Source organism: Solanum tuberosum, unplaced genomic scaffold, assembly GCF_000226075.1.
Source record: "Solanum tuberosum cultivar DM 1-3 516 R44 unplaced genomic scaffold, SolTub_3.0 scf00034, whole genome shotgun sequence".
Classification (NCBI taxonomy): Eukaryota; Viridiplantae; Streptophyta; class Magnoliopsida; order Solanales; family Solanaceae; genus Solanum; species Solanum tuberosum.
Genome location: NW_006238962.1, coordinates 2137210 through 2154642, shown reverse-complemented (window position 1 = coordinate 2154642; position 17433 = coordinate 2137210). Strand labels below are relative to the sequence as shown.

At 34.8% G+C, this 17433-nt stretch overlaps 5 protein-coding genes across 5 annotated transcripts; 1 reads left to right on the top strand and 4 right to left on the bottom strand.

The window, feature by feature from the left end:
• Positions 1 to 732: 732 nt before the first annotated feature.
• Positions 733 to 3609, top strand: LOC102581266 (SUMO-conjugating enzyme SCE1-like). Its single transcript, XM_006342576.2, has 5 exons — positions 733 to 881; positions 1020 to 1103; positions 2873 to 3025; positions 3132 to 3245; positions 3360 to 3609. The coding sequence occupies exons 1-5, from the start codon at positions 813 to 815 to the stop codon at positions 3420 to 3422; spliced, it is 483 nt and encodes a 160-aa protein (XP_006342638.1). The 5' UTR covers positions 733 to 812; the 3' UTR covers positions 3423 to 3609.
• A 74-nt stretch (positions 3610 to 3683) lies between these two features.
• On the bottom strand, positions 3684 to 6427 carry LOC102581597 (scopoletin glucosyltransferase-like). Its single transcript, XM_006342577.2, has 2 exons — positions 6348 to 6427; positions 3684 to 6075 (listed from the first exon to the last, which is right to left on the bottom strand). The coding sequence occupies exon 2, from the start codon at positions 5165 to 5167 to the stop codon at positions 3704 to 3706; it is 1464 nt and encodes a 487-aa protein (XP_006342639.1). The 5' UTR covers positions 5168 to 6075; positions 6348 to 6427; the 3' UTR covers positions 3684 to 3703.
• On the bottom strand, positions 6199 to 8214 carry LOC102581928 (UDP-glucose flavonoid 3-O-glucosyltransferase 7-like). Its single transcript, XM_006342578.2, has one exon. The coding sequence runs from the start codon at positions 7967 to 7969 to the stop codon at positions 6503 to 6505; it is 1467 nt and encodes a 488-aa protein (XP_006342640.1). The 5' UTR covers positions 7970 to 8214; the 3' UTR covers positions 6199 to 6502.
• Positions 8215 to 8915: 701 nt separating this feature from the next.
• Positions 8916 to 10925, bottom strand: LOC102582257 (scopoletin glucosyltransferase-like). The gene is made up of 2 exons (XM_006342579.2): positions 10457 to 10925; positions 8916 to 10425 (listed from the first exon to the last, which is right to left on the bottom strand). Exons 1-2 carry the CDS (start codon positions 10748 to 10750, stop codon positions 9241 to 9243), a joined length of 1479 nt encoding a protein of 492 aa, XP_006342641.1. The 5' UTR covers positions 10751 to 10925; the 3' UTR covers positions 8916 to 9240.
• A 945-nt stretch (positions 10926 to 11870) lies between these two features.
• LOC107059757 (scopoletin glucosyltransferase-like) lies at positions 11871 to 13660 on the bottom strand. The gene has a single exon (XM_015306662.1). It carries the CDS (start codon positions 13326 to 13328, stop codon positions 11871 to 11873), a length of 1458 nt encoding a protein of 485 aa, XP_015162148.1. The 5' UTR covers positions 13329 to 13660.
• Between the last annotated feature and the right edge of the window lie 3773 nt (positions 13661 to 17433).

Here is a 17433-nt window from a genome sequence, read left to right as displayed (position 1 = left end):
TAAAAGGAAAATGATCAACTAATATGGAAAGGAGGTTTTACAATCACATTTTAGTGATGCATAATCACGAAGAAGGCACCAATACCAGAAAATGGTATATACTGAATTGCCTAGAGCAATATATGACAGTAAAAGTGTGTTCGATCCAAAGAATAATATTTTTCATGAAAAATGCTTCTTTTTTTTAAATAAGTGAATTGACTTTTTTTTATGTGTGTGTTCGATATGTATGTAAAAAAAAGTTAAACTAAAATTATTTATATATAATCATAATAAATACTATGAGAGGTAGAGGTTGAGTAGTGAAGGCATGATGTCGTAGGTATGGGGCTACGGGAAGTGGAGGGGAATGAAGGACATAATCTACTTGGCATGTCATTTGTAGAACTTCTTTTCTCTACTTAGATTGACAATATTATTTTACTCATTTTTAAAGCAATTTAATTTCCTAAAAAAAATATTAGAATAATAAAGCTAATATATGGAGGTATATCTCTAAATTATCTCTTAATTAATATATTTATTTTATTAAATTATATAATCATAATAAATTGAATTAATTTGATAAATTAATGTTTTCATAAATCACATCATCATAATAAATTGAATTAATTTGACATAAATTGAGGATGAATAAATTTTATATTATTTTTTTGAATAAATATTTGAATTAATGTTGGATTATCAAAATTCAAATCCAACTAGGATTACATCTTACAATTACAAACTTAAAAAACCCTTTTATTTTCCTCTTTGCCTATTCTTAATTTCATCGTTCAAAATTTTCAGAGAAAGCAAAAAAGGGGGCAAAAATGTCTGACGGAATCGCACGTGGTCGTCTTGCTGAGGAGCGCAAATCATGGCGGAAGAATCATCCACATGTACTCTCTCTGCCCTTTTTGATTATTATTATTTTTGCGCTAAAAGTACTTTTTTGTTTGCTTTATCAATGCACATTAATGGATTTTAAGAGTCTGTTGATTTGATGGTTCGATGGGTATCTTCTCTGTTTTCTTTAGGGTTTTGTGGCTAGGCCGGAAACTGGTGCAGATGGGTCTGTCAATTTGATGGTGTGGAATTGTTCTATCCCTGGAAAAGCCAAGGTGAATAAAGTTTCTTGCTTTTCATGACTAATTTCAAGTTTTGTAATTTTTGTATGGATGACTTATTAGTAGTGAAATTGGGGAAGTTAGAATATATATATATGTACGAATTAATCATGATAATTAATAAAAGAGTGTCCGCTTGTGTGAGGTCGCTCACATTGTTTGTTCCGAGTAGGGGTGACAAAATCAAACCCAACCCGTCTAACTTATCCAATCCGTTTAAGTTTGGACGGGTTATTGACCTGCTCATTCATTACCTCAACCCATTAATTGATATGTAAGTCGAATTGGCTCAGGAGAAATCTTGTCAAAATAATTTTTAAAAACTTTTTTTTCAATTTGGTATGTTATATATAGTCAAAATAAAGAAAAAATAATTTTATTAGATACTAAAGTAATTTAAAAGAACAAATAAAACAATTAAGCTTAGTAAAAATTGGGATTGAGTTGGGTTTTGACCTGTTATATAACACATTAACTAACCCGTTTTGATCCAAGCAAATTTGGGTTGAGTTGAGTTTTGACCCAATTATTGTCTTCATCCATTATGACTTGCCCAAATTTGACTCAATCCGCCCAGTTGCCACCACTAGTTCCAAGTCTAGATAGAGGAGTAGGGTTGAGGTAGCTTGGTAGCTATAGTGAAACTTGTCAATTTATGATGAATTTTCATAATTGATAAAAGCCTATAAAACATATGTATATTCAGTGGTTTGGTGCAAATTCCTCGTTCGTAAATGGAATTTTTGGGCTAGAATTTGTCTACTTCTTTTAGCAACTTATTGTTGATCGTTTTTCCTTGCTTTGGTGTTGAAAATTAGTGGTTTTGTGCTGTAATTAACTTTAATTCGTAGGTTCATGAGGGTGTTTATTGATTCTATGTTATGAGAACTGTGAAGAAAAGATTGTGCAATCTAATTAATATTTAGACACATCAATTTGGATATTTACGCGGCAATTATAGAAAGTATTCTATTAGATTAGTCGTGACTTGAGAAATTACACTTTATGTTTGAAATAACAACATACCCAATGTGACCAATAAGTGGGGTTTGGGGGTAGAGTAGAGTGCGCTTAGGTCCTTGTGTTAGGTAGAGAACTTGTTTCCGATAGACTACAATCAGGTATCCGTGTCTCTCTTTGATACAAAAACCATTGAAGGTGTTCACAAAATTCATCTTACTGAATTATTCACAGAGTTTGTAGTCGTCAGTTATGGACCTTAAAGCAATTTGTGTTGCATTTTGAGAGTCACTCAAGTCCTTGAACTCTGTCGCAATTTTCTAAACAAAGAAAGTTATAACCTTACAGCGTTGTAAGGTAAGCATGACTCCCTGGATTTAATATATGGAGTAAGAAGAATATGATCTTCGCGAGGATGTAAAAGTCCATTTTCTTAAAGTACCATAAGGTTTGAACTTTAATTGCTTTGGTGTGTATATAAATTGCATAAAAATGACAGAATGTTTTGTTGAAATGCTTTTAGTTTCATAGGTTAGTTGCGTAAATAATCATGGGATATTCTTTCCACATTTCATGCGAAAGGATGTTTTGTTGAAATGGTTTGAGTTTCTGAATGATGCTCTAATAAGCGTTGTACACTTTTGGAAAGTTTTATTACATTTAATCCTTTACGGTTTGATGTGAAACATATTCTGGCTTCTGCAAGTCTTTACGGTGTTGAAACTCTGCTTTCCCCTTCCCTCAGTTCTTCCTCTAATATTTGTCAGCAATAGTGATATGATATTTTAACTGGTATGGTACAGACTGACTGGGAAGGTGGCTTCTATCCAATAACAATGAACTTCAGCGAAGACTTTCCTAGCAAACCACCCAAATGCAAGTTTCCTCAAGGTTTCTTTCATCCTAATGTCTATCCATCGGGAACAATATGTTTGTCTATTCTCAATGAGGACAGTGTAAGTTCTTGTCGTTGTTATTTTGTTACTTTGTTAGTATTGTCAATTGTTATATCGGTTTCAAGATGACTCTTATGATTATTCCGTTGGTTATATTCTTGTTTAGGGGTGGAGGCCTGCCATTACAGTTAAACAAATTTTGGTGGGTATCCAAGATTTGCTTGTTCAGCCAAACCCCAGTGATCCAGCACAAACAGAAGGTTTTCAGCTATACATGCAGGTAGCTACTCGAGCTTGATGTGTACTTCATTGAACTTTTTCAGGAAAAAAATTAAGTTTGCATTTTGATTTTGATTTTAACTTGTCGTTACTATATGTGACCTTGCTTTTGCAGGATGGTGCTGAGTACAAGAAACGAGTGAGACAGCAGGCCAAGCAGTATCCAGCTCTTGTCTAACATTAGTTAGTTATGAATTATACAATTATGCGACATTGTTAGTCCTCATTGACATGGTGGCCGTTTGGCTAATTTGGTGCTTATCTTCTTTATGATTGAACAATGAATATAGTCAGTGTGCAACATGCATGCTATCTGTTATTTTGACAATGTGATTAATCTATTGATTATATTTTATTATCTCGTTTATCTTGTCTTGTGATACATTATACAAGCAAGGTTAACGTCCTTGATGCTTATTGTAGGAAGGTTAAGGAGTGCTTAGTGCATTGAATTTTCAATTACACTTCCAAGGTGCCAAAAACATGGCATTTGAGCTCCTCTATTAGTGCAGTTAGATGATTATAAGAAGAGCCTCCTTTTTCCACAGCCCTCTTAATCATTGTTTCGACATCTTTTGCTCTGCTTCTGATCTTTTCACTTTCCTTGGAGGTGTTCATCAACATTTTCACACTCGCCTCTATCTTCTCCTTGTTGACAATTGTATCCGTGATGTCAAAAGTACTGTGGCACACCTCTGCCCCAACTCTAACCCCACATCCAAGAACCTCCACCAGCTTCTCATTGTAGAACTGCTCCGCGAATAAGGGCCATGTCAGCATTGGCACTCCGACTGTAAGAGATTCCAGGGTGGAGTTCCAGCCACAATGAGTCATGAACGCTCCAGTTGCTGGATGGTTCAAGATCTTCAGCTGTGGCACCCATCCTCTGACTATCAAACCTTTCTTGTTTGTAAGCATTTTTTCCTTAAAGCTAGTAGGCATCCAGCTTTCTTGCTCATTTTCTTGGGGTTTGTCTCCCTTCTTTACCACCCAAAGAAACGATGAATTCGAGGCCTCAAGAGCCAAGGCAATTTCATAGAGCTGAGCATCAGAAAACCTGCCCATACTTCCGAAACAAATGTACACAACAGAGCTTGGTTCTTGAGAATCAAGCCAACTTAGGCAGCTGTGTCGCTCTTGAACTGAAGTGTTCCTTGAATTGCTTGCTTCTTCTCTCTTTGAAAAGTGAAACAAAGGACCAATCAACCATGGTTTTTTACCTTTGATTTCCTTGTAAAGCTCAGCGTAAGTAGACTCCAGGTCATAGATAGTGTCATGAATCACGGCATAGCTTCGAGGTTCTGATTCTTTAATTCTCTTCATCATTTCCCAGTATGGTCCTTCAGGTTTGGTTTTAATACCCTCTGGCAATTGAGATCTTTTCATTTCAATCTGATCTGGTAAACCTGGAATCAAGAAACTTTCTGAATCCGAACTTACCTTCTCATGAGGCGTATGCACGTTCAAACAATGTTCAACACAGTGGTACATAAGATTATGTGGATAAAATGTAACTCTAGGTATCTTCAGTTGCTCAGCTACGTCCACCGTCCATGTAAGGCACACATCTGAAATAATGCAATGAGGACGAAGCTCAACAATAAGATCTTCGATTGGTTTCTGAAGCAAAGCAATTCCCATAAATAACATAGCCATTTCTGAGGCAGTGACTGCAGTGAAGTTTTCGATCCCTTCTGGTAAGCCTACTTCATCAGATGGGAACTTGAGTTTGTGGATGAAGATCTGGTTGCCAGAATCCTTGATAGAGGACTCGAAAAGGAGGGCATTATAGTGTGTGGTTATAATGGTAACTTTGACTCCATGGCTAGCAAAAAGTCTAGCTATATCAACTAAGGGGATCATATGACTTGGTGTAAAGTATGGAACAAAAACTACATGGAGTTCACTATTTTCTTGTGCCATTAGTGCTTACCTAAGAATGGGAGAAGTAGAGTGAGAAACAACTGAAAATGTTACTAACCTTACATTAGATTCAGACATAACATAGATAGCCTAAAAAATCATGTTTTGTTTTTATAGATCATGAGAAAAACATTAAAATGCACGGTATGTTTCTTTAACAAATCTTATTTTGGACTAGTTGTTATGTTCAATCAATACATTGAATGGTTCTCCTGTGTTATCTTTCTGCAGAAAAGTTATGAAAGGGAGATGTGGGCCTCAAAATACTATTTCCTCTGTTTCAATTTATGTGATGTTGTTTGATTTGATACAAAGTTTAAAAAAGTAAATGTGTAATAGATGTTTGTGTGGTCGTAAATCACCCCAATTGTTACTAAATATAGAAATGTGTCATTCTTGTTGGGACTGACTAAAAGGAAAAGTGTGTCTAAATTGGGACAGAATGAACATGTGGTCCTACAAAGTGAGGTAGGGATCGAACGTTTAAAGTGAGTAGTTGAAATAATGTTGCTTTTCATGAGTAAATTAAGAAACACAAATTCAATCACTCTGTAGTAGGTGTAGCATGAGTACCAAAAACAATGTGTACTGCAGAGTGGTAAGCGTTACTGAATAGATAACATTACCTTTACTTGTACACTTATGCCGTTGTCATAGTTTAAGCACAAAAATATCACAGCTCTTGTTTGATATTTGTGCCTTCCGAACTATATAATTATGCAGCACTGCATAGTGGCCTGTGGCTAATTTGGTGTGCACTTCTTTATGTTTTGACGATGAATACAGTCTCTGTGTGTGACATGCATACTGTCATTTTTTCAGCGCGGTTGGTCCATTAATTATTTCAGTTTTTACTCGCGGTGTTCTTTTGTGCTAACAATCTTTCAGTTGCTGATTGTAGAATGCACCTGGACAAAACATGATAAACTTCTCATTTGATAAGTGAGTTTTCTTCATGTATTATCACATATTTTGCTGTCTTAAAAATGTAAAGAAATATAGCAACTATATCCCTTATTAAATGCAACTCATTTGTTAATAGCTATATTTGAGATAAGGGAAATCATTGTTTACAGATTCACCTAGTTTCATTTTCTTATTTGGTGGATCCCTTGTTTGAAACACTCTTTAAGAGTTTTTTGTCTATAAAAGATTGCTTGAAACAACAACGACGACATACCCAGTGTAGTCCCATAAGTGGAGACTGAGGAAAAGATTGCTTGAAACATAACATGTTATTTCCTTTTTTTCCTGTTCTTCTGTCATGTAATGCACGAGGAGGCGTGGTGCTTATTGTAGGAAAAATAAGGAGAGCTCAATGCATTAAGTTTTCAGTTACTCTTTCGAGGTGCCAAAAACGTGGCACCTGAGCTCCTCTATTAATGCCGTTAGATGATTATAAGAAGAACCTCCTTTCTCCACAGCCCTGTTAATCATTGCTTCGACGTCTTTTGCTCTACTTTTGATCATTTCACTTTCCCCGGAGGTGTTCATCAACGTCTTCAAACTCACCTCTATCTTCTCTTTATTGACAATCGTATCCTTGATGTCAAAAGTACTGTGCCACACCTCTGCCCCAATCCTGACTCCACATCCAAGAACCTCCACCAGCTTCTCATTGTAGAACTGCTCCGCGAACAATGGCCATGTCAGCATTGGCACCCCGGCTGTGAGAGATTCCAGGGTGGAGTTCCAGCCACAGTGAGTCATGAACACTCCGGTTGCTGGATGGTTCAAGATCTTCAGCTGTGGCACCCATCCTCTGACTATCAAAACTTTGCTGTTTGTAAGCATCTTTTCCTTGAAGCTAGTAGGCATCCAGCTTTCTTGGGGTTCATCTCCCTTCCTTACCACCCAAAGAAACGATGAATTCGAGGCCTCAAGAGCCAAGGCGATTTCAGTAAGCTGAGCATCAGAGAACCTCCCCATACTTCCGAAACAAATGTACACAACAGAGTTTGGTTCTTGAGAATCAAGCCAACTCAAGCAGCTGTGTCGTTCTTGATGTTGAGTATTTCTTGAATTGTCTGCCTCTTCCCTCTTTGAAAAATGAAACAAAGGACCAATAAGCCACGGCTTTTTACCTTTGATTTCTTGATAAAGCTTAGCATAACTCGGCTCTAGATCATAGATAGTGTCGTGAATCATAGCGTAGCTCCGAGGTTCTGATTCTTTAATTCTCCTCATCAGCTCCCAATATGGTCCTTCAGATTTAGTTATAATATTCTCTGGCAATTGAGATCTTTTCATTTCTATCTGATCTGGTAAACCCGGAATCAAGAAACTTTCTGAATCCGAACTTACCTTCTCATGAGGTGCATACAATTTCAAACAATGTTCAACACAGTGGTACATAACATTAGTCGGATAAAACATAAGTCTAGGTATCTTCAGTTGCTCTGCCACATCCACAGTCCATGGGAAAAACATGTCTGAAACAATGCAATGAGGACGAAGCTCGAAAATAAGACTTTCCATTGGTTTTTGAAGCAGAGGAATTCCCATAAACACACTTATAGCCATTTCTTGGCTAGTGGCAGCACTGAAGTTTTCGATCCCTTCTGGTATGCCTACTTCAGCTGATGGGAATTTGAGTTTGTAGACGAATATTTTGTGGCCTAATTCAGTAGCATGATCGATTGAGGACTCGAAAAGGAGGGCGTTGTAGGTGGTGGTGATGATACTAACTTTGACACCATGACTAGCAAAAAGTCTAGCAATATCAACTAAAGGGATCATATGACTTGGTGTGAAATATGGAATGAAAACTACATGGAGTAGTTCACCATTTTTTTGTGCCATGACCTTACTTGAAGAAGGGATGGAAATTCACTTAACAACTTAAAATGTTACTAACTTAATATTAGATTCAGACATATTACAGATAGCCTAAAAAAGTCATGAAAAAGCCATTAAAATACTAAGTATGTTTCTTCAAGGAATCTTATCTTGGATTATTATTATATTCAATCAGTACACTGAGTGGTACTCCCTATGTTATCTTTCTGCAGAGCAGTTGAAAGCAAGTAAGGGTGTGCATTGATCGGTTCGGTTCGGTTTAGTTTTAATGTATTATTGGTTTGGTTTATTGATTTTGGTTTTTAAATATGTTAAACCAATAAGATATTTTTTATTGATTTCAATTTATCGATTTTGGTCCTTAACGGTTCGGTTTTTAGTTTAATCAATAAGAAAATGCTTATAAAACAAATATTATGACTTCTCCAACGTCAATTTGACGTGACAAGACAATAATGTAACTTTATAGAACGCTCATAAGATAGAAACAATAATAACTAACATGAAAAGAACTATACAAGTGCAACACAAAGAGAAATTAAGAGGAATAGAGTTCTTACTTTAGGTTTTGACATTTTGTATAATGTGAAATTGTGAACTCAAAGTTAGTCTGAAGTGTGAATTGAAGGCTAAAGGACAAAGATAGTAACCAATACTGAGATAAATAGTTAATAGTGTTGCTTGTCATGAGCATTATTTCAGTTTTTACTTGTGATTCATAAGACAAAAGCAATAAAATCACTCAACTTAGCACATTCCCTTATAAAATTGTTCAACTACGTAGATTATAAAAAGCCTGACATGACAAAATATATTATTTTTCATGTCAGGGAAACATGGACTCCATTAGAGCTAGGCCTGAATGCTAAAATTAGAAATATCGGATCGAACCGAATTAATTCGATTCTTTGGTTCTTCGGTTGGGAATGATTTTTTTTTTCAAAAGCTCGGTTAATCGGTTTAAGAGTTCCAGTTCTTCAATGTGTCAATTTTATTCCCAGCTCTATAGTTATACAGGTTCACATAGCTTCATTTTCTTATTTGGTAGATCCCTTATTTGAAAGTTGAAACACTCTTTAAGAGTTTTTTGTCTATAAAAAGATTGCTTGAAACAACAACATACTCAGTGTAGTTCCACAAGTGATGTCCGGGGAAAAGATTGCTTGAAACATAACATGTTATTTCGTTTTACCTTTTCTTGTGTTATGTAATGCACGCGAGGCATGATGCTATTTTAGGAAAAATAAGTAGAGCTCAGAATGTTAAATTTCTTACTACTCTTCTGATATGCCAAAAGCATGACACTTGATCTCCTGTATTAATGTTGTTAGATGATTATAAGAAGAACCTCCTTTCTCCACAGCCCTGTTAATCATTGCTTCGACGTCTTTTGCTCTACTTTTGATCATTTCACTTTCCCCGGAGGTGTTCATCAACGTCTTCAAACTCGCCTCTATCTTCTCTTTATTGACAATCGTATCCTTGATGTCAAAAGTACTGTGCCACACCTCTGCCCCGACCCTGACTCCACATCCAAGAACCTCCACCAGCTTCTCATTGTAGAACTGCTCCGCGAACAATGGCCATGTCAGCATTGGCACTCCGGCTGTAAGAGATTCCAGGGTGGAATTCCAGCCACAATGAGTCATGAACACCCCGGTTGCTGGATGGTTCAAGATCTTCAGCTGTGGCACCCATCCTCTGACTATCAAACCTTTCTTGTTTGTAAGCATTTTTTCCTTGAAGCTAGAAGGCATCCAGTTTTCTTGCCCGTTTACTTGGGGTTCGTCTCCCTTCCTTACCACCCAAAGAAACGATGAATTCGATGCCTCAAGAGCCAAGGCAATTTCAGTAAGCTGAGCATCAGAGAACCTCCCCATACTTCCGAAACAAATGTACACAACAGAGTTTGGTTCTTGAGAATCAAGCCAACTCAAGCAGCTGTGTCGTTCTTGATGTTGAGTATTTCTTGAATTGTCTGCCTCTTCCCTCTTTGAAAAATGAAACAAAGGACCAATAAGCCACGGCTTTTTACCTTTGATTTCTTGATAAAGCTTAGCATAACTCGGCTCTAGATCATAGATAGTGTCGTGAATCATAGCGTAGCTCCGAGGTTCTGATTCTTTAATTCTCCTCATCAGCTCCCAATATGGTCCTTCAGATTTAGTTATAATATTCTCTGGCAATTGAGATCTTTTCATTTCTATCTGATCTGGTAAACCCGGAATCAAGAAACTTTCTGAATCCGAACTTACCTTCTCATGAGGTGCATACAATTTCAAACAATGTTCAACACAGTGGTACATAACATTAGTCGGATAAAACATAAGTCTAGGTATCTTCAGTTGCTCTGCCACATCCACAGTCCATGGGAAAAACATGTCTGAAACAATGCAATGAGGACGAAGCTCGAAAATAAGACTTTCCATTGGTTTTTGAAGCAGAGGAATTCCCATAAACACACTTATAGCCATTTCTTGGCTAGTGGCATACACCTATAGCCATTTCTTTGCTAGTGACTGCACTGAAGTTTTCGATCCCTTCTGGTATGCCTACTTCAGCTGATGGGAATTTGAGTTTGTGGACGAATATTTCGTGGCCTAATTCAGTAGCATGATCGATTGAGGACTCGAAAAGGAGGGCGTTGTAGGGGGTGGTGATGATGCTAACTTTCACGCCATGGCTAGCAAAAAGTCTAGCTATATCAACTAAAGGGATCATATGACTTGGTGTGAAGTATGGAATGAAAACTACATGAAGTATTTCACCATTTTTTTGTGCCATGACTGAACTTGAAGAAGGGATGGGAACTCACTAAACAATGGTAAGAAGTAGGGTGAGAAACAACGAAAAATGTTACTAACCTAATATTAGATTCAAACATATCACAGATAGCCTAAAAAAGTCATGGAAAAACATTAAAATACAATGTATGTTTCTTCAAGGAATCTTATTTTGGATTAGTTTTTCTATTCAATCAATACATTGAGTGGTTCTCCATGTGTTATCTTTTTGCAGAGCAGTTGAAAGGGAGATGTGGGCCGCAAACTACTTAGTACTACTCCCTCCGTTTTAATTTATGTGATGTTTGGCTTGGCACGACGTTTAAGTAAGAAAGAAAGACTTTTGAAACGATTGTCCCATTAGGATGAAATGAACATTTTAAAGTAAACTACTAGTTATTAAATATACAAAATGTGTCGTTCTTTTTTAGATCGACTAAAAAGTAAAATGTGACAGGTAATATGTGGTCCTACAAAGTACAAAAATCAATGTGTACCCCAATAAGTATCATAGACAGCTCCCAATGTTACTGTTGAGAAACTTCCCCAAAAACCGAAAACTTTCATTAAAGGTGTGTTCCGTAGGAAAATGTTTTTCATGGAAAATATTTTCTAATAAAACTATTTCTAGAAAAACAAGTGGTTTCTTACTTATTTTCCTCTGTTTGATATGCAAGGAAAAAATATTATTCTAAAAGCATTTCTATATATATGACAAAATTATGAGAATAGAATGACAGAGGGGAGGGTAGGGGGTGTGGGGGTGCAGGTGGAGTGGGAACGAGGGGCGGGGTTTGGGGTTGGTGGTGGAAACCAGTCTTGTCAGCTGATTGATAATTTGTTTATAGAAGGCATTAATGGCCATAACATGTTATTTCGTTTTCCCTTTTCTTTTGTCTTGTAATACATGCGAATTCATCATACATATTTTTACATGTTGATTTCTTGGATAGTCACTCAAGTAATAGTATTATCAAGTCATTTTCTTTGTTGAGGAAAATTAAAATCAAGAAGAAAGATGCCTTTTTGAGATAATAACTAGTATTAGCTGAGTGTCCGTATGAGAAATCAACCCCATATTTTAGGGAAAATGAGCGAAGCTCGGGACATTAGATTTCTTATTACTCTTCTGATATGCCAAAAGCATGAGACTTCATCTCCTGTATTAATGCAGTTAGATGATTATAAGATGAACCTCCTTCCTCCACAGCCCTCTTAATCATTGCTTCGACGTCTTTTCCTCTACTTCTGATCTTTCCACTTTCCCTAGAGGCGTTCATCAACATTTTCACACTCGCCTCTATCTTCTCCTTCTTCACAATCGTATCCGTGATGTCAAATGAAATATGCCACACCTCTGCCCCGACCCTGACTCCACATCCAAGTACCTCCACCAGTTTCTCATTGTAGAACTGCTCCGCAAACAATGGCCATGTCAGCATTGGCACTCCGGATGTAAGAGACTCCAAAGTGGAATTCCAGCCACAGTGAGTCATGAACGCTCCGGTTGCTGGATGGTTCAAGATCTTCAGCTGTGGCACCCATCCTCTAACTATCAAACCTTTCTTGTTTGCAAACATATTTTCCTCAAACCCAATTGGGAGCCAACTTTCATATGTGTTATCTCCCTTTCTTACCACCCAAAGAAAGGTCGAATTCGAGGCCTCAAGAGCTAAGGCAATTTCAGTAAGCTGAGGATCCGAAAACCTTCCCATACTTCCAAAACAAATGTACACAACAGAGTTTGATTCTTGAGAATCAAGCCAACTCAAGCAGCTATGTCGCTCTTGATCTGGACTACTTCTCGAATTGTTTCTCTTTGAAAAATGAAACGAAGGTCCAATAAGCCACGGCTTTTTACCTTTGATTTTTCGATAAAGCTCAGCATAACTCGGTTCTAGATCATAGATAGTGTCATGAATCATACCATAGCTCCGCGGTTCTGATTCTTTAATTCTCTTCAACAACTCCCAATATGGTCCTTCAGGGTTGTTTTTCACATCTTCGGGTAGTTGAGATCTTTTCATTTCAATCTCATCTGGTAATCCCGGAACCTTAAAACATTCTGAATCCGAACTTACCTTCTCATGAGGTGTATACAACTTCAAACAATGTTCAACACAATGGTACATAACATTAGTCGGATAAAACGTAAGTCTAGGAATCTTCAGTTGCTCTGCTACATCCACAGTCCATGGGAAAAACATGTCTGATACAATGCAATGAGGACGTAGCTCGAAAATAAGACTTTCCATTGGTTTTTGAAGCAAAGCAATTCCCATAAATACACCTATAGCCATTTCTTGACTAGTGGTAACACTGAAGTTTTCAATCCCTTCTGGTAAGCCTACTTCATCAGATGGAAATTTGAGTTTGTGGATGAAGATTTTGTGGCCTAAATCAATGTCATGATCGATTGTTGATTCGAAAAGGAGGGCATTGTAGGGGGTGGTGATGATGCTAACTTTGACACCATGACTAGCAAAAAGTCTAGATGTATCAACTAAAGGGATCATGTGACTTGGTGTCAAGTATGGAATGAAAACTACATGGAGTACTTGATCATTTTTTTGTGCCATGATTGAAGGCTTTGAAAATGAAGGATTTGGTATGATTTGATTTATATTACATAGTTTTATTGGAGTTATCACAGAGTACTGTGTCTTCACTCATTTGGCTAGAGAATATGTTGTAACAAGAAGATTTTGGCCTGCTTTAATTATTAACAAGAATGCAAACAGAAAGCTACTAAGTGCCAGTTTTTAGACAGTTTTGACTTGTATGAGCTCCGGAATCTATGTTGTTCGGATTCTTCAAAAGTGTCACCCGGATCCAGAGGCGAACCCAGGATTGAAAGACATTGCTCACACCAACAATATGACCCAATCCAACAGATATGTTTGAGGGTTCCTTTTAAATTATGTGATAGTTCTTTAAGGTGAATGCTTATATATATATATATACTTGAATTAAGGGAAAATTACTTTATTAGACATACATCCATACCAGATATATTAATTTTTATCTATAATTTTAAATAATTACGTATTTTATCACTAATTAAGAGTTTTCTACCATATATTGAAAAAGATGCACCTAGATACATATATTTTTGTTATCAGATACACTAAAATAGGGAGAGAGGTGAGCAAGATAGTCATGTATCACATATATATGTGAATCATACTAGATACACGTATTGGTATGTACCTGGTATGATTCGCATGTATATATGGGATACTATATGCATATGAGAGTGGCGAGCCAGATTTGTTATGTATTCCAAATACATGTGAAATCACTTGGATACAATGTATGTATCTGAATGCACTAAAATCTGATAAACTTTGTAATATTACAAATCAAAGTATATATTAGCTTCTAGTTGATTTTTTTTTTACATAAGCCTTAATACAAATGTTTTAGCAAAGAGGCCCTTCAAATGCCATAAGGCCCAGATTGTTTGAATTGAATGTAAGGCTCTCATTTGCAAATAGAATAAATATGGGCTTTGGCTCAAAACAAACTTTTGACATTAAGAACTTGGGCTTTCAAACAAGGGCAAATTTGCACAAATAGCATCGTTGAGGTATCACCATTTTAAGTTTGACCTGTTAAATAGACGGTAAAGTAATAATCATGTGGCTAGAATCTTAAATAAGTTATCACCATACATTACGCTTTAACAACAAATTATGATGATCATCAAGATCTTTTTAGTATTTTTGACTGGAATTATGGCGATTCATCACTATTTGTGTCATAAATCCTAACGATCACAAATTTAAAATCAATCTATAATAAGTTTTTACTTTAAATTAATCTTAATTAACTTCAAATTTGATATTTAGTCTTTTAATGATAGTCTCAAATTTCAATGATTAACAATTATTAGATTCAACTCAAACTTTCAAAAACTCATATATCTATAATATGTTCTTCAAATTTCTTCAACCAAGATCAATCCAAAATATACTCAAATATTACTTTGTACTAGTAAAGATCTGTTTTTATCCATTTTATCTTCTTATATCAAATCATTCAAGGAAATATTGAGAGTTAAAGAGTGGAAAAAACATGTTAATAGTGAGTAGAACATCTTTCATGATATATAAATAAAAATAAATACTAACTTGTTTGGATGGTTGCTACATATTGCTACTTTGAATACATAAACAGTCAAAGACGTCTTTAATGTATTAAAAATCACTCAAAAATATCATTTATTTATTTTATTGTATCAAAATTATATTATCTATCCTTTCACTTATTCACATAAAAAGTTAATTCTCTTAGCGTATTAGAAATTGCTCAAAAATATCATTCTTCCTCATATTATTTCAAATTTTCCCCTAAAATTATTTTCAAGTTTAAGATTGTCACTCCATTAACAACACAATTACATGAAATTTATTAAATTTTAATTAAACATATGCCATTTATTTTTAAAAAACTGAGTCTCATGTACCAAGTTGTTATTGGAATAGTTCAAATAGAGAGCTAGAATAAAATAGTTATCCAAATTCACTAAATGAAAGGGCTTAACAAGAAGGATTTGTTGGGTTTAGATGCCTTAATTTAAAATGATTTTTGTGTTAGTTTGGATCATGAATGGATCGGGTCATTTTGGGTTGGATTAGAATTTTTGTGAAACATTATAATAAAGGTCCATGTTTAATTATAACTTAAGTAAATATCATACAATTGTGTTGATGATGGGATAATTTGAAGTTTGAAAATGACGTTAGCGATAAATTTGATCCAATAGTTAAAGGGAGAGTAATTTTTGAGTTATTTCTAATATGCTATTTTTAAAAAATTTACATAGGTGGAAGAAAAGACAAATTTAATCAAATAGGTAGAATGGTAATCTTTTTTCTCTTTATATGTAATATTCATTTTAGTTATTACTAAAAAAATTATTATATCCTATCGTTAAATTTATTGTTATGTGACAACAAAAAAATTCATTTTATGTAATGTTCAATTTGATGTGACTACATCTAGAGGTGGGCATAAACCACCGAATATAATTGATATTCACCATATCAAAGTTTAATCAGTGTATCGAATCGAACTTAAACAATTCGATATTTGATATCTACTTTTAATTATCAAAATTAAACTTTAAATTTTGATATATCAAACACCCATTCTTTGTGAATTATTTACCATATGTACATGTATATAATAGAATTTCACATGCTAAGTCAATGATATGAGAACTAATGGAAAAGATTTAGATAAAGTTAAAATTGTTAAAAAAGTATTGCTATCATTAAGTACAAAATTTCACACCAAGAAGACGGTCCTTGAGGCCACCAAAGACCTTAGTACTTTGACACTTAATGACTTAGAAAATGAATTGATGACATACGAGATGTTCTTGAATCAACTGACGACAAAAAGATTTGCTGAAGTGTTGGCAAAGGTGAATCAACCTAATTCAAAAGAAGAGATATCAAACTTGGTTGAGACAAATCAAAGAGGTCAAAATTTCAGAGGTAGAAGATAAGGGAACAAAGGTAATTTTCCAGGTCGTGGTAGAGGTAATTCTTCTTACCAACAGAGAAATACCGAATACCATATCGAAGTATATAATTGCATAAATAACATACACACACAAAAATATTAACAAAAAAAATAAAATATGCAACCTAGTATTAGTATAAACTAAATGTTTAGAAGTTAAATTTTTGACTACTCTATTTTGATTGAAATGTAGTTGAATTGTAATTGATTAACAAAAGGAGTTGTTTGTACTTTGTTTTGCATATATACTTCGACATATGTAATGTGTTAGTATGATGCAATTGAGACATTTTTTTTAATAGTCAAAATCACAATTCTCTATTACACGAGTATATATTAGTCGAAATTGAACTGATTATTGATTTGCCATACCATAAAATACTGAAATCGAACTTTAATATACCGAACCATATTGAATTAAATTGGTATGATAATGGTAGAATATTTTAAAAGCCGAATATCAAAATTATGATATCGAAAAATTCAATATTCTACCGTACCATATCATGCCCATCTGATATTACTCATGGAGTTGTTCATAAAGTTGAAGAAGATAATGCACGGTCACATTTGAAAATCTTGATTTAAGAGAGACTATGTAGAAAATAAACCAAAAATATGATTCCTTAATAGTTTAGAATTTATTATTTATGGTAATTTAATTATAAAAATCCTTATTAGTTTAGAATTTGTCATTTATAATAATTAGATAATTATATTTAATTTAGGATTTATCAGTTAAGAGGATTCCTAGTCTTAGGGCCCGTTTGGCCATGCGATATGGTATCATGATATGAAATCACGAGATGAAATTAAAGGTTTGTTTGGACATGCGATATGAAATTTTTGTGTTGTATATTTTCTCATAAACATAAAAATCTCATAAGTTGTAAAACTATTAAAATAGCCCCAATGGTTTATTCAATCTTATCAAATAAACAAAAATTATAAAATCGCATAATAAATTATTACAAAGTTATTTGTTCTTCACTTAAGTAATTGTTTCACCTAACTTTAATTTAATTAAAAAAATTGAACATAAATTGTACTTGATATGCTCATATCTCTCAACTACTCTTACAAATAACCTATAAAGTAGAAAAAAAACATACATTAGTGAGTAAATATTAACTTAGAAGTTAAATACACTAA